The sequence below is a fragment of the Prosopis cineraria genome, unplaced genomic scaffold (assembly GCF_029017545.1).
Source record: "Prosopis cineraria cultivar Desert tree isolate PC_DT_omini unplaced genomic scaffold, ASM2901754v1 PC4, whole genome shotgun sequence".
In the NCBI taxonomy this organism is placed as follows: Eukaryota; Viridiplantae; Streptophyta; class Magnoliopsida; order Fabales; family Fabaceae; genus Prosopis; species Prosopis cineraria.
In genome coordinates this window covers 11,098,479-11,114,387 of record NW_026555335.1, presented here as the reverse complement: position 1 = coordinate 11,114,387, position 15,909 = coordinate 11,098,479, and the positions used below count along the sequence as shown (strand labels likewise).

The following is a 15,909-nucleotide window of genomic DNA, read 5'->3' as shown; positions in this document are numbered from 1 at the left end:
ATAACAAGCTGCTTAAGCAAATATGGGACATCATCATTTCATCTAACAAATTACTTTATTTGAATGAGACACTCACCGACTCTCCAGTCTCCAATAATTCGTCAATCCAATTGCATAAATTTTCTAAGACTTTTATTTTAAAATTAGGCATACTTTCTCACCATTACATAATGAATAAGAAATTAGTCAGGCAATGCTATGACTTATTATAAGTTTTATTTTTTTTATATATGTATTAAACAAATATTGTTATATCATATATAGTTAAGTCACTTTTTTTTGAATATATATATATAATCAAACCAATTCACTAATAATTAATTATTCACCTTTTTAAGATGTTAATAATTGCATTTTAAGGTATGGGTATATAACATTATACAAACAAGCTAATATAAAATATACAAAATTTATATCAAGGTATACCATTTGTAAATAAAAATAATGGGGCCAATATCTTAAATTTTATATAATACATGAATCACATTGACCTAATCTTTTAACGTGATAAATTAATATTTAAATTTTTTTAAAAAGTGTCACTCTATGCTTAATATATATATATATATATATATTCTTAAAAAGTAAAAATAGTTTGATTGGTTCTTATGCTCTTAACACAATTCTGCAAAGTAATTTTCTCGAACAAGTTTTAAAAATAAAAAATAAAAAATATCAATTTGAATCATTATGAAACACATATGTAAAATGATGAAATAAAGGGTAAAATAATTATTTATTTTATTAATATAATCATCCTTAATGAAAAAATCATCTTTTTGCATTTCTTTAGTTTTGCAACAAAAAGTAACAAAATATAGAAAAATATTATAGTTTTTTCATTTTTCAGATTTTTTTTAATTTTTAAAAAGAAATAACAAAAAACATATTTGTAAACAAATATTTTTATTTTTCAAAAGAAAAAGTTGCTGCGAGCCGCAAGGAGAGGCAATCAAACCAGGCCCTTGTTTCTTCATTATTGTGCTTCTTTTCTTTTTTCTGTGTTTGTTTGTCTTTTTTATTTTTTTGGGGTGAATGAATGAGAAGGGAAGGTAAAAGCAGAGAATGGAGGCGGAAGCTAGCAGGAAGGCGACAGTTCAGCCGACCGTCCCACCCGAAGGTCTTCTCTTTCTCTTATCGTATCATATTACTTCGTCTTTGCTTTCCCCTGCACAAAAACAAACTCCCTATTCTCTCTCTCCTTTTCTCTCTCTTATTTCTTTGCATCGGAGTCAGACTCAGAGTGATCAATGAAGAAATATGCAAGTGTCATCTCTCCAGCTTGGACTTGATTCTCTCCTTTTCCCTCCGCGATTTCACCCATCGCTTCTGCTTCTATTCTCCGTAATTTTGCCTCCTCCTCTTTTTAACGGCTCTTTGCCTGTTTCGGCGATTTCCTAATCTCCTAATTTTCTCATGTTTTCTACTCAAATATTTGACGGCGTGTAGGTTTTTTAAGTTTATTGCTTGCCTTTCTAGAAATTCAAGTTATTTATTTCTTTCTTGTTGCTTGCAGTTCAGGGTTTTCGACAAATCCTGTTGAATTGTGCCGAGCTCGTGTTTGTTTTGAATTTCCATTGACTCTGAGCGTCTGAGTTAGTGAGGGACTTGCCGTATAATCATGCCGCCGGCTTTAGTGAATCCAGTAATGCCAGAATCTTTGTCGGTGCCACCTTCGAGCTCCGATTCTGTTTCTCAAGGATCTGCGCAGGAGAATCGGCGTTTTGGAGATCTTAGAGGTTTGCAGTGGCGTATAAATCTCGGGGTTTTGCCATCTTCAGCTTCTATTGATTATCTTCGTCGGGCCACTGCTGATTCTCGAAGGAGGTAAGTCAGTCAACAATCATATCAAATATATATAACATTTTGTGAGTGACAGAGCTTCGTGTACAATTTAAAAAAGCTATGTACTTTTATAAGGCTACTTTTTGTTCAGATCATCTCAACACATCCCTCGTCATGCGCGCACATGTTAGAGGATGGTGCAGCGCAGACTGAATTACATAATTATATCTAGGTGTTTCGATTGTATATTCCCGTTCTCGGGCAGAATTGATTAAACTGTTTCTTCTTTTTGCATTGGGTTTTGTTTTCATGATCTAAGAACCCAGTGGTAGTGTGGCATTGTACCTCACAGATGGTTTTGCCATATTATTAATTGATTTGAATTCCCCAAATTGATACACTAAAAATGATGCCTATTTGTTTAGCTAGATGCAAGTCGCTTTTGAGTTTGGTTGTTTTTGCATAATAATCTATAAACTCAATCTTTATATTATCTTGTCAGGTATGCTTGTTTGAGAAGGCACCTCCTGGTTGATCCACATACTCCAAAGGGTGGAAGTAATTCCCCCGATCTAGTCATAGACAATCCTCTTTCACAGAATCCAGGTAAAGTTTATTTTGTTTCGTACAGAATTTCAATATTTGACAGGTGGCTAAATCAGTTGTTCTGCTTATTGATCCCTGATTCAAAAATATCTTTTCAAATACCGATTTAGAAAGTAGAAAACATTAGGTATTCTCAAGACTACAACAACAACAACAATAACAGGTATTATCCCATTAAGTGGGTTAGCTACATGGATCGCAACTTTTCATGACCTCGCTTTTAACTTAATGTTATTTTGTCCAACTTTTTATGACCTTGCTTTTAACTGTGCCATCTTTCCATAGTATTTTTATTAGTTGTCAGATTTTAAATCTTTTGCTTTTGTAAATTTCTTCTGAAGAGAGATGCCCATGCTTCCTGCTTGTTATTAGTAACATAATTCACGTCAAGATTAGTCAAAGAATTAATGGTAATCAATGAATACATGATTTTGAAAAAAAGGAGTTTATATACAGTAATCATATTTTTTGTTGATGCTTTACTGCTTCCCCCTTAACATTCCTTGCAACTGCAGTAGGCAAATTTTTAGATGATCTAAATGCCATCTCTTAACATCTGATTGTAAATTTATTATGGCCTTTATATGCACAGATAGTACATGGAGCCGCTTTTTTCGTAATGCAGAGCTGGAGAGGATGGTTGATCAGGATTTGTCACGTTTATACCCAGAACATGGGAGTTATTTCCAAACACCAGGATGCCAAGGAATGTTGAGACGAATTTTATTACTGTGGTGTCTTAAGCATCCCGAATGTGGTTATGGACAAGGTAAGTTGCTCAACCAATTAACTATGGCTGACATATGTAGACTTGTACTTTGTCATCTCTCATACAGTTGTCATTTAAGTGGTTTTAAAGAACAATTCACTTTTTTTCCATTTAACTCATGGAGAATCAGACTTGAATACACATGGCATCTCTTGCCATGGCATGCTTATTATGTTCTTCCATAAGAAGTATAGACGTGTAAGGACACACGAAATATGCTTTCATGCCATTGACTTTTGACGTCTTAAGTCCTTGATGAAAACCCTTTTTGTTTTTGGCAGTTCCTCTGTTGTAGCTGAATAATTACCATACTTCCTCCCATTCCAAATTGCCTAGAATATGAAGTTTTGTCCCCCCATTTTTTTTGGGGTTTAAAAACCACACACTTGGGGCAACAGTCAGCTTTAATTTTAGTATGCTTTTGATTTTATGATGGGCGTTTTCTCCATCTTCATGTAGTTAATTGTAGAATTTTCGCCCATCCACCAAAAAAAAAAAAAAAAAAAAACTAAATTGTTGGAAAGCCTTGCAGCATTAGTCAAAAGAAGGCACATTGTATGCCTTGCTCATATTCATCCTCTTGTTAAATTGCTAAGAGAAACATAAATTCTGGTGTTTGATTTAGCTTAGATTATTTCTTCAATTTTGGTTAGAATCTTCTTGAATTATTTTATTTTCTGCTTTATTTCCATTTTCATAGTATTATAAAAGAACAGAATCTGAAGTGATTTTATTTTTGACGATCCTGTCCTGTGGTAATTTATATATCCCAATTAGTTTTGCTTCAGGGCATTCAGAGTTGGGTTTTGTTTAGTATTAGATGTTATGTAAAGAAGTTGGCTAATAGTATCTGTTTCTTGTGCTCTCTGGCATTGTTCGTTATAGGAATGCATGAATTATTGGCTCCATTGCTATATGTTCTCCAAGCTGATGTGGAGCATGTTTCAGAAATCCGAAAACTCTACGAAGATCACTTCACCGACAGATTTGATGGTCTTTTATGTCAAGAGAATAATCTTTCTTACAGTTTTGATTTTAGAAAATCTCCGGATTCGATGGAGGATGAAATTGGTTCCCTTGGAAATGCTATGAAAGTCAAGAGTATTGAGGAGCTTGATCCTGATATACAGGACATTGTATTGTTAAGTGATACTTATGGTGCTGAAGGTGAACTGGGCATTGTTTTATCTGAGAAATTCATCGAACATGATGCCTACTGTATGTTTGATGCTTTATTGAGTGGGGCCCATGGTCTGGTTGCAATGGCAGATTTTTTCTCATCCTCCCCTGCAGCTGGGTCCCATACAAGCTTATCTCCTGTAATTGAAGCTTCGAGGGCATTGTATTGTTTGCTTTCCCTTGTGGATTCATACCTGCATGGTCATCTTGTAGATCTTGGGGTTGAACCCCAATACTTTGCTCTCCGTTGGTTGAGAGTTCTATTTGGACGGGAATTTTCACTTGACAACCTTCTGATAATCTGGGATGAGATCTTTGCCTCAGATAATAGCAAAGTGGAAAATGGTGCTGATGATGACATAGACTCTGGCATTAGGATCTTACGGTCTCCTCGTGGGGCATTTATCTCAGCTATGGCTGTAGCAATGATACTTCATTTAAGATCTTCACTACTTGCCACTGAAAATGCTACAACCTGTCTTCAGAGATTGTTAAACTTCCCTCAGAACACCAACATTAAGAAACTGCTTGAAAAGGCTAAATCTTTGCAGGCTATCGCGTTAAGCACCAACATTTCAATACCATCATCATTTTTCGGTGTTTATAACCAAAGCAAATCACCAATTACAAGATCTCTCACCCTTCCATCGGAAACTGTTTCTCCAAGAACTCCCCTGAATCTGTTGCCTGATAGCTACTGGGAAGAAAAATGGAGAGTTGTCCACAAAGCTGGAGAAACTAAGAAAGATGGTTCAAATAAGCAGGTTCCTATCTGGAAAAAGGGATGGACAGAAAAGGTGAAATTCAGTCTCAAGAGAACAGAATCTGACCCATCTCCATCTAAGTTTCAGGTAGGCAAGACTGAACCTAAAGCATCTGTTAGGCGCAGTTTGCTGGAGGATCTTAATAGGGCACTTGGCTTAGATGAAGATACAGATAAAATGCACTGCCATGAAACATCAAATCAACGGGATAATATTTCTGTAAGAGTTGAAGGGGAGGATCAAGATGGTGGCTGTAAAGATAACAGTTGCGCCGCGGAGGATGGACTTCTGAGTGGAAATACTGGCAGCGAGGAAAACTCATCTTCATTTACAGATCCAATCAGTCCTCCTAATGAAGTCAATGATCAAGAAAATTACTTAGAGAAAAGTAGTGTTGCATCTGATTTATTTTTTAAGGAAAGCAACGAAGATTCACTTTCTAGTTCCAGTGATTCAGCTCTTCCTATCTCTTCTGTGCCTGAGAACATAGCTCAGAACCCAGGATGCAATAGTGATGCCACTGTAAATTCAGCAAGAGTGTCTGAGGAGAGAAAAGTGAACAAAATTGGGTGGTTTTGGAATTTTGGTCGAAATAATGAGATGATAACTGAGAAAGGAGGAAATGCTTCGGAAGCTACAAAATCTGGCAACAGTTCTAGTAAAAGCAACACAACAGCCTCAGCTGCATGCAGTAAAAGTAGTCCTGTTAGTTGCAAAGGAGATTCTGTCGACCAGAATGTGATGGGAACTTTAAGGAATCTTGGGCAGTCCATGCTGGAGAATATTCAGGTAAGCTTGTTTTGATTGTCATTTTCCTCTGGCATGACTAGTTAATGCTTATTAATGCGTCCAGTTGAGGAAAATTTTCTTTATCTTTAATGTTGAAATGCTCAACACATCCGGTTTACTTGAAACATAGCACTCAAAGGAAAAAAAAGAAAAAGAAAAAGAAAAGAAAGAACAAAGAAATGCCGTAATTGATTGATATCCCAAACCCCTTTTTTAAGAATTTTTTTTCCCTTGAATAAAGGAAGATCTGTTCACTGCTCAAGTTTACCATGAAACGATATTTTATAGGGCTTTAATTAATAACTTAGGAGTGAAAGTGGTTGATTGGCATTAACGAAGGACTGATTTTTTGCACGGCAGGTTCTTGAGTCTGTTTTCCAGCAAGACAAAGGCCAAGGGACCTCATTGGAGAGCTTCTCCAAGAATATTCTGGTTGGCAGAGGGCAGGTTACTGCTATGACAGCTCTAAAGGAGCTTCGCAAAATCAGCAATCTTTTGTCTGAGATGTGAAGCGAAGCTCATATTGGTTTTGTATATAGCTTTTGTAATTATAATTCTTTTAGCGGCAATAAAACGAGTTTCTTCTTTAGGGTCCTTCCATCGTCTACCAAGTTTTGCAGATGTTGAGAGAGATGAATATGTAAATAAGATTCCGGGTTACATAGTATATACATTCCTATTTATGGCTGAGTCATTTGAGATGTTAAGCGGCCTCAAATCATCGCAGCAATAAAAGTTATCGTTGGTCATTTTTATTTTCTGAGCATCCTATGGATTTCCACATATATGGAGCAATTTTGCCCTACAGGTGTGCATTTAAAAACTCAGATTTATAGGGTTGCATCTGAGGATCTAGTTTCCCAGTACGGCAGTACCAGGGAACAAGTAATACCAAAATATTGTGACATAGCTGGAAGAGACGATGCTTGCAGGTCACTTGACTAATAAAAGAAAAAGAAAATGCAACGTAAGCTATGTGTGTGTGTATAGAGTGGGAGAGATACAGTATACATAAAGAAAATTCTTATATAACAAAAAATTGATCACATAATAAATTCTACAAATGATGCGCAACAATTTGATTTCATCGCATTTCAAATTCTATATATTTGTAAATTTCTCCGTCCCAACATAATATATGTATAAACTAAATAATGGGTTTGGAATGAAATGTAGAACGGGCAAGGAAAAAGGAAAAAAAATATAAGAAAAAAATAAAAAGATCAATAAAGAGATCAGAGAGAAAAAAAAAATTCAAATGAGAAACAAAATAACAGTAATTTTTATTCAATTAAATGTGTATTTTTAAAATAAATGAGTTAAGATGTTATTTTTACGCCTCAACCTTAACTTTAAAACTAAATATGAGAAATTCTTAAAATTTTAAAATTAAATAAAAAGATAATAACAATTCAAATATTATGACAATTAAAACAAAATATTCCTAATTAATAAAATATCCTAATAAAATATCTTCGATATTTCAATCTTCTTACATCTTCAATATCTTTAATTACTTCTTTTTTTTTTCTTCCCATCAGAATGTTAGATGGAAAAAATCTCTAAATAAAAAATTTGATAACTAAGAATAGAAAAATACATAATATTAAGTGGCAAACAAAGAATCAGGGTAGTTTTGAATAAAGGAACGAAAAAATGTTAGCTTACTACAAAGAATACAGAATGCAATCCCTCGCGTTTTGGGGGAGGGTGTTAAGAAGGTAAGATGGGAGACTCTAGAGCAGATTGTAATTACCGCGTTGAGGCACTGAATTGTAAGGATGATTAGGTACAGGCAAAGGGTCTCCAAATGGGTTTGAAGAACCCATAAGCTGCATCTGCTGAGGGTATTGTGGTTGTAAAATTTTATTATTATTATTATTATAAGGAACCATCATCATGCTGTGTTGTTGATGAAACATCTGCTGCTGCTGTTCCAGCAATGCCAATTGCACATTGGTCGGAGGTGCTATGCTGTTGGATATAGCAAAAGGGTCACACTGATTCTGATTGTGACATTCAAATTGGGTCTGCATGGCCATTCCTCTGTATCCATAGCCAGCATTTTGGAGCTCAAGATGTCTCCTGGCATTTTCATCTTCATACAAACTGTCTAGTAATAGCTTGTCAAATCCACCAGCCTGAAAAAATAAGGACTTACAATCTCATTAAAAAAAAAAAGATCCCATAAGCTGTCAAACAATGGCGTTATCATATAGCACATTGAAAGACTTCGTTACATATGATCTAAATTTACTCGATTCTCCTCCACCAACGAAATGAGGACCTATAATCTCCTTCCGGAGAAAAAACTAACCAATATGATCTACATTCTAAATACCTTGGAGCATTATTTTCCCACAAAAAAAAAACTAAATAAAAATATATATATTATTCATGTATAACAGCAAAATTATATAAGATTTTTTTACTACCTTATCAAGATGGGGTTTCTGATCTCTTAATCTTTAAGTGTGCTTAAACAGAATAAAACGAAAATCTTATTTTGATCCTCGTGTTAGTGTGCCAGTATAGGTGTCCAACATGTACATGCCTGAAGATGTGTCTCCAGGCTTATAACCGAATAGCATAACCTCAATGCAACCACACAATTTGAGTTGTTCTCCATGTTGGTGATTATGAGCCTCGTGCACATGACATCAGCTATCTAATCTAAGGGTGGCCAGTGCAAAACTTTATAGCCTAATTAATTATGAAGGGTGAATTTTTATAGATTGACAAGGGTTCCACTTAGAGATGATTTAGAAACCAAATATGATAATCGACGAAGTAATGGAGTAAGAAACCATTTTGCGATCTGGCAGCGGCTGGCTGATATTGTTGCTTGGTGTTGTGACAAGAGCAAGTTCCCAACCGGTAGTCCCCGCTATGTTACCCAACCCATTGCTGGTCGAAGGATCATTTCCTGCATAAAATTGCAAAATCTTAACCAAGTTTGTATCAAGAATCAAACAGCAAGTACGGTTATTTAAAGATAAGCCATAATTGAGTCTAAAAAGAAAAGAAATCAGACCACATCCTAAATATGGTGTACATAAACAAGGATGAGAAATCTCAGAGGCATTCTCGTGATTTTTTTGGGGCTATTTTATCCTCAAAAAAAATTTATTTCTAACTTATTATAGTGTTTTTCTGATACAGCTATCTGTCATTTCTCCTATCAGCTTTAAGCTGCAGGGCAGAAAAGCCAACTGTTGTTCATACAAGAAAGATGTATTATGGCGTTGAAATTAAATGCAAACACCCATCAGCCTCTGAAAGACTACAAGATGGGTCACAGTGTGGTATTCATTAGCAGAGTGGCAATGTGATCCTCAGAAAGTCAGGAACCATGCTGTATATTTCATTAAATAACAACATTCAATGTCATACTACCGGATGGAACAATCGCAAGAGCCAGAGCATTGCTTTCTTCCAATTCTAGAGCTTTAGGATTTATTTCATTCAGACCCTACAAAGATGGACGAAAATGTGATCCATTCTTGTAAATCAGTAACGCAAGCAAGTGAATACCAGATTAATAAAACATACCAGCAAGTCATCAGTACCATCAGTTGATATCAATGGAGGCGGCTCTACCTCCTCTTCCTTTAATACTTTTTCTTCAACCACCTCCTCTGTTTTAATCTCACTCTCTTCTACGGTATGTTTCTCATTTTCTTCAGGTTCTTCTGGTTCTTCATTCCTAGGTGATTGATCAATTTCCCGACACTCCTGATGTCAATGTCCTTTAATTAAATAACGAATATATGTGTCCCTCCCTCCCTCCCTCCCTCTCTAAATATAAAACGTATTAACATTCTGCATTCTAAATATAAAATGAGTTAACATTCTGCATTCTAACATTTTAAACAATTCAATACGCCTTCAACATTTAACATTCAACAAAGTTGAAACATAATAATATAATTAAACTTTAACATTTTATTTTAATCCTTTATCAATTCATGAGATTTCGTTAGCAACATCAATATCACTATCTTCACTATGTAAATACCTCTTCCATAAAAGAATAAATGGAAATATATATCTACTACAGTGCAACAAGAACAAAGACACATACTAAAAGGAGGGTTTTCCATTAAGTGCAACGCCACAACCGGAGACCTGGAGACCAGAGTGGAACTCGGCAGCAGAAGGGAGGTCAGAGGTGGTCCAAGGGAAGTGAGTTAATTTATATTTTGCTCTATTGTGTGCATATAATATATATATATATATATATATATTAATTATATTATAAATTAAAAACCAATTCACATTACTTGCAAGTTGGCCAATTTAACTTATTCATTTATATACTTTTGTAAAATAAAGAGATTGATATGATGATGATTCATACTCACTTCTTTCTTAAGTCATAAGCCAATTGATGGTGGGTTAACTAGGTTGACCGGATGGCTTTTGAATGCCCTAGGTTAGATGCCCATCAATTAGAACATAACTGGTTATTTGCAACTCCGAAAAGGACTGCCAACAGGTGATTATGATTGGTGGAGGGTTTGAATAAAAGAAAGTCACCCAATGATGTGTCATAGAGTGTAGCGACCAAAATATGAGCTTGTCAAACGCAACCAAATAACAGAGACTAAATGTTTTATAACATTCATAAATGAGTGAGTTTTCACACCTCAATAATTACTTTTGGGATGAGAGTTTCCTATCAGATTTTCGTGCCAATTAATGCATGATGGAGGTATGTACATAAAACTTTTTATTTTAATGAGGTGAAGAAAATTATTTATTAAAATTTTAAAAATAAAAGTTATGAAGTTTAAAAATGCCTGAAGAAAAATCTTCCAACACTGATTGTTTTTTCTTTTCATTTTTGCCTAAGTCTATACTTGATATCTCTATACCCATACATATAAAAAAAAAAAAATCTACAAGAAGTCACAAAATTCATCAGCCTTTAATTAATTTTAATCTTGTTTCAATATGGGACAAGGGAAATTACTTTTCACGGGCCCAGGTTTGGGGAAAGGTTCTAAAATAACATCCTCAAATCTGCAAAGCCACTCAAGGAGTTCCAGGTTTTCCTCACCTTGAGGGAATGGCTTAAGCCGTACAGGCCATATTGCATAAGTCCTATAGTTTGCACTCTTAAAGGGAGTCAGATCTGAATTGCATTGGCAGGTTTAACATTTTATTAGGTATACAAAGAGATGCTTGCTTGTTAGTTGGACTTCGTAGACGAACATAAAAACATACATGCCCATACTTTATCCAAGTAATTTGTGTATTGCTTTTACTCACCGATTCCTTAGAAGAGCCAGCCTGGGGTGCTTCTTTCAGGTAATCTTCCATTGTAGCAAGAAACGATGGAGGTGGCTATATATTGAAGAAAAAAGCTCAGTGAGGAAGTCTTTATTGGTATCAAATAAGATATTATTATGACAAAAAGGAAACCTGTCTCAGTGCTGGAAACTGGAAGTTCCTAGCAAGGTCCAAGCCCTTGCAATATTCATACAAGTCAGCAAGATGTTTAGCCTGTATGATAAAAAAAAGTTTGACCATCAGTTCAACCTAATGTCTTTTATAGGGATTCCACATTGGGCACACGATTGAACCCATATTGGACAGCAACAAAAACTGTCTTTGAAGAAAAGCATCGTTTTAAACCTGCTGGCCGGCTCTTTTATATATGTTCAAAGCCTTGAATGCATCATGTCTAGACATGTCAAAGAACTGCAGGAATGTGGAGATAACGGTGATAATTAGTAGTAACCTATTAAAATTTGGCCGAAGAGATCAAAATATCACATTAAACTGAAGTTTACCACATCCACGAGGTTTATAATTCCGTCATTGACTGCACAATATATTTTGAAGCTCTCTTTCAATACCTATATGGCATTGTCAAATACCCGAAAAACAAAAAGTGAGAAAATAACAAGACTAGGAAAAGAGATACAAGAGAAGTGAAGGAAATTCAATTTTTTTCCCCCAATATCAAAAGGAAATTCACATTTTATTATGACAGCAAAAGACGTGCAAAAGTCTGTGATGATAGCAATTCTACTGTCTGATTGACAATCTTACTAACATTTTTCTTTAATCTTCAGCAATAAAAAAGAACCATTTTTAAATGAGAACTGTTGAGAAATGAGGAGTGTTAACGTTTGTTATGGATTATGAGGAAACTATATATTCCCTTTTTTAGTTGAAACAATTCTTAGCAGGTATTAAAACACAAAGCTTTCGTAAGTTTAATCGATCCTTGTCATCCCCTATTTTCAATTAAAATTGAGCTTTAGCACATCATGTGGTTGGCTTTCCTGTTGTCTAAACTCAAAACCTCAGACATATAGTCCAAAAGGCTTTACATGAGAGGACACATTAATGATGTTTATGTTGAAATCATCACTAATTTTAGGATTAAAATAAATAAGTAAATAATACAAATAAATTGGAGTAGCCTCCAAGCCAAGATCAGTGGTCACTATTCAAGGGTGATTATTAGCCATAGATTTGTACTTAAGAGGCCAAGACAACATTTGCCTATAAATAGGATGCTTGGGTAGTCATATAGTGCATCAAGCGGAGAGTGAGCAAAAGAAGAGAGAAGAGGTGCTGTGAGAGTGTGAAGGAAGAGGTAAAAGAGAGGAAAGAGAAGGAAGAAGAAGAAGAGTGGCATGTGAAGGGGAGAGAGAGAAGTGAAAAAGCTTGTAGTTTGGTGTATTTTGCAATTTGAGTTTGCAACGAAATTTTCTCTTTCATTCAAGTCTCTCTTCTCTTTCACTTCAAGTATTTTGGGTCTTTTCCACTTGTAGATCCTTTAGTCTATATAGCTGATCATAAACCTTCACTTCTTAGATTGTTATCTTGAGTTAAAACAATTCTTGATATTATCTCACCAATGCATCGGTTCAGTTTGATTATGCATTCAACTTCTCAGAGGAAAAGAAATTGGGAAAACAGCGATGAAGGACTGCTGGAGGAAATTTATATCAATCAAGGACTAGTTGTCAAAATATGAATGGAAAAAAACCCAAACATACTATCATTAATTTAGAATAAGTTGTTGTTAAAAATTGAATGGATATTTGTTAATAAAAAACTAACCCAAATCAATAAGTATCTATTTAAATTTTAACAAGTAATCTTTAACTGATATAAATTCCCTCTAGTGATCCTTCTTGATATTTTCCCAAAGCAATTCAATATTCTTGCATGTGAACTTTTATCCCCCCCCCCCCAAAAAAAAAAAATTCAAGTAATTTTTGAAATCATCCATTTGGTACAGATGTGAAGTATGAACTACAATTACAAACAATTCATACCAGGGCCAGTGCATACTGTATGAGATAATTGCAACAAGCTGCTCCTTCAGGCTGCAAGGCATTAAATCATATAAAAAATCATTCTTAGGAAAGACAGCGCCATTTCAATTGCAGGAGATATGACAAAACAATTAGAATCATCAAGGCACCAAACATGAGTTTCACCTGACAGCCAATAAGACGGTGAACAAGTTGCTGCAGGGCAGGCAGTTGCTCCAACAGTTCATCACAAGCCAACATCCGGGTTCTGCTATGTGTCTGTCAAAGCTAAAGTTCCTGATATTCTAAACATAGTAACAAGACAAATGGAAACATTAATGTATAATCTCAAACAAGGGAAAGCACAAACCTTAGTTCCAGATGGTGATTTTGTTAACCGCTCCGACTCGACGTCATATCTTAAGACTCTAAAACATTCTAGTCTCTCTTCTAAATAATGTGCATATGCTCGAACCCATGCAGAACAATCCCAAGCTGCATAGAGTCTGGTTAGGCATGAAATACAACAACATTCAAATACAAAAGCGCGTCTAGACCTGTCTAGAGGGGAGAAAAGTAATTTTATTCAATCTTCAGAACTAAATTACCTAGAGGGCTAGAGTCATCTTTGAAATTGGATATTTGGAAAATATTTTCCCTGCGGCAGAAGCTTTCAAGTTCTTCCTTGAAGGTAGGATCGCCCTCTCGCAAAGTCCTATGTATGACTATCAGTGTCTTTACAGCAACCTTTGACATCATCATTCAGACACAAGCCGAGGTGAGTTTCACGAAAGGTTGAAAAATCGCAGTTAGAAACAAGTGATCCTATTGAAATCACAGACAAATACATTTCCTTTATATTTTGGTGAGCTGTGCCTAAGAATGATTTACCCCCTATTCATCCCTCTGCACATATCAATTGTTCTGGAAGGAAATTGAACCACAATTGATATTGTATATTTTAAGCGTCAATACCCAAATGAGATGAACTCTTAATTTTTACGTTGTCAGCTAATGTTTTCACATAAAGAGAGAAGCAAAGATATCAATTCTGTTACCAACTTATTCAGAGACTTTCAATACTTTTCTATATTATATAAAAGATTTTGAGCGCTAAGATTGTCTAGCTCCAAGTATGAAAAGGATTTACTATCCAACTTCTAGTCTTGAACAATCTCTTCGAAAGTGCATGAATGCAATATGCCACATCTGCCCGCGGTTGGTGTGCCGACGTTGCGTAGAATATTTCTGTATTGAGTTTAAGGCAGAGCAGAGAGAAACAAAAATCAAAAGAAAATAAGTTAGCAAACGGGAATGCACTTTTTATCCTGAGTTGGCTTTATGATAACGAGTAATTTCATAGTTCGAATTGGAATCAATAGAAAAGAAAATATGCATAGATTGATTAAACTTAATTCAAAAAATGACCCTTTGCTTCAATGAAACAAATTGTACGGTAATGCATGCAATATTGAAATCGAAAGCATGAAATCGTATTCGAGAAATTGCAGAACATCAGAGAAATGAGGTATATAAACTCACTTCGAACATGACGTTCCTTAGGAGGATATTCTACGTGACTGGTAGCCTTTACAATTGCAATATCCAAATCCTTTAACAAGAAAATGAAGCAGGGTCAAAACATGGAGCGGTAGAAGACGAAAAGAAAAATTAAGTACAAATCGAAAATTGAGCTAGGAAGTTTTGCAAATAAAGGTAGGAACGTGAGATGTGAGGAACTCACCTTGTATTCGCTGTTGACCTTGGCGAGGCCGACCATTGTGGAGTCCTTGAGGGCCCCATAGGCTTTTCTGAAGCTCTTAAACGTCCCCATTCATAAACTAAGATTGCAATGGAGGGAGAGAAAGAAGAAGGAACGACGCGCTTCTTCTTCTTCTTCTGGAAGCCTGTCGTTTTCAATGACGAAAACGACTCTCTCCAGGTTGCTCAAAAACTCGAGCAGGAACGATGATCACAAAAGGCCATTTTGGTAGTTTCATGTTGTCGACCGCATAACTATATAACTAATTTCTTGAAATTTCACAACGGAACGGGAATTGGATTAGCACTTTTAACACTTAGCTGACGATTGATTCCGCACAAGCCCATTATTAAACTACTATTATCACTAATAATAATATAATTATTATTATTTATTAAATTTAAAATACAAGAATTATCGGGGCAAAACTTATTTTAGATTAAAAAAATTACCTTTTTAAACCATGGCAAAACCTTTGCATGACCAAAAAGGAAATTTTAAATTAAGAGCAATCATTATCATTATAATTAAAATAATGTGACCTTTGCTGAGTGGTGTCTTTTTCTTGTCATAAAAAAAAAAGTGATCTCCATATTTTATTGTAGAACATATTTTCATATGTTTATGGAGCTTAAATTGAGATGTATGATTAGAATATGTCTAAAATTTGTTTTGAATGAAGAAATTACGGGGGTAGATTATTAAGTTAAAACTTAGAATAGCTTTTGACAGATTATTACGTTTGAGTTTTTGATTTATACTGAATCAAAGCTTAGAGACTGAATTTAAATTAAAATAAAACCCAAAAATCAAATTATTAATTTTTTTATTCTAACAATATTGTATTATATTTTTACGTCACAAGTTTACACACACACACATATTGCCTCCTAGATAAAAACCCTTTCTAACCATTAATTGTCAATGACTCAATGTCATGGACCGTGAAAAATAAGGGGAGAATGGATGCTGCAT

At 35.0% G+C, this 15,909-nt stretch overlaps 2 protein-coding genes across 3 annotated transcripts; one reads left to right on the top strand and one right to left on the bottom strand.

Annotated features, from left to right (window-relative positions):
* The first annotated feature begins 999 nt into the window (after positions 1-999).
* LOC129309258 (uncharacterized) lies at positions 1,000-6,652 on the top strand. Of its 2 annotated transcripts, none has more exons than XM_054950748.1 (6): positions 1,000-1,120; positions 1,517-1,827; positions 2,288-2,391; positions 2,984-3,160; positions 4,046-5,892; positions 6,253-6,652. In XM_054950748.1, exons 2-6 carry the CDS (start codon positions 1,622-1,624, stop codon positions 6,400-6,402), a joined length of 2,484 nt encoding a protein of 827 aa, XP_054806723.1. In that variant the 5' UTR covers positions 1,000-1,120; positions 1,517-1,621; the 3' UTR covers positions 6,403-6,652. The 2 variants fall into 2 exon arrangements, with proteins under 2 accessions (XP_054806723.1, XP_054806722.1); XM_054950747.1 differs by lacking the exon at positions 1,000-1,120 and adding an exon at positions 1,157-1,344.
* Positions 6,653-7,374: 722 nt separating this feature from the next.
* Positions 7,375-15,128, bottom strand: LOC129309790 (putative clathrin assembly protein At5g57200). Its single transcript, XM_054951506.1, has 15 exons — positions 14,917-15,128; positions 14,715-14,784; positions 14,323-14,420; positions 13,781-13,919; positions 13,543-13,667; positions 13,359-13,451; positions 13,194-13,244; positions 11,691-11,756; positions 11,533-11,598; positions 11,320-11,400; positions 11,167-11,241; positions 9,445-9,627; positions 9,289-9,364; positions 8,700-8,818; positions 7,375-8,033 (listed from the first exon to the last, which is right to left on the bottom strand). Exons 1-15 carry the CDS (start codon positions 15,004-15,006, stop codon positions 7,629-7,631), a joined length of 1,737 nt encoding a protein of 578 aa, XP_054807481.1. The 5' UTR covers positions 15,007-15,128; the 3' UTR covers positions 7,375-7,628.
* Positions 15,129-15,909: the final 781 nt, after the last annotated feature.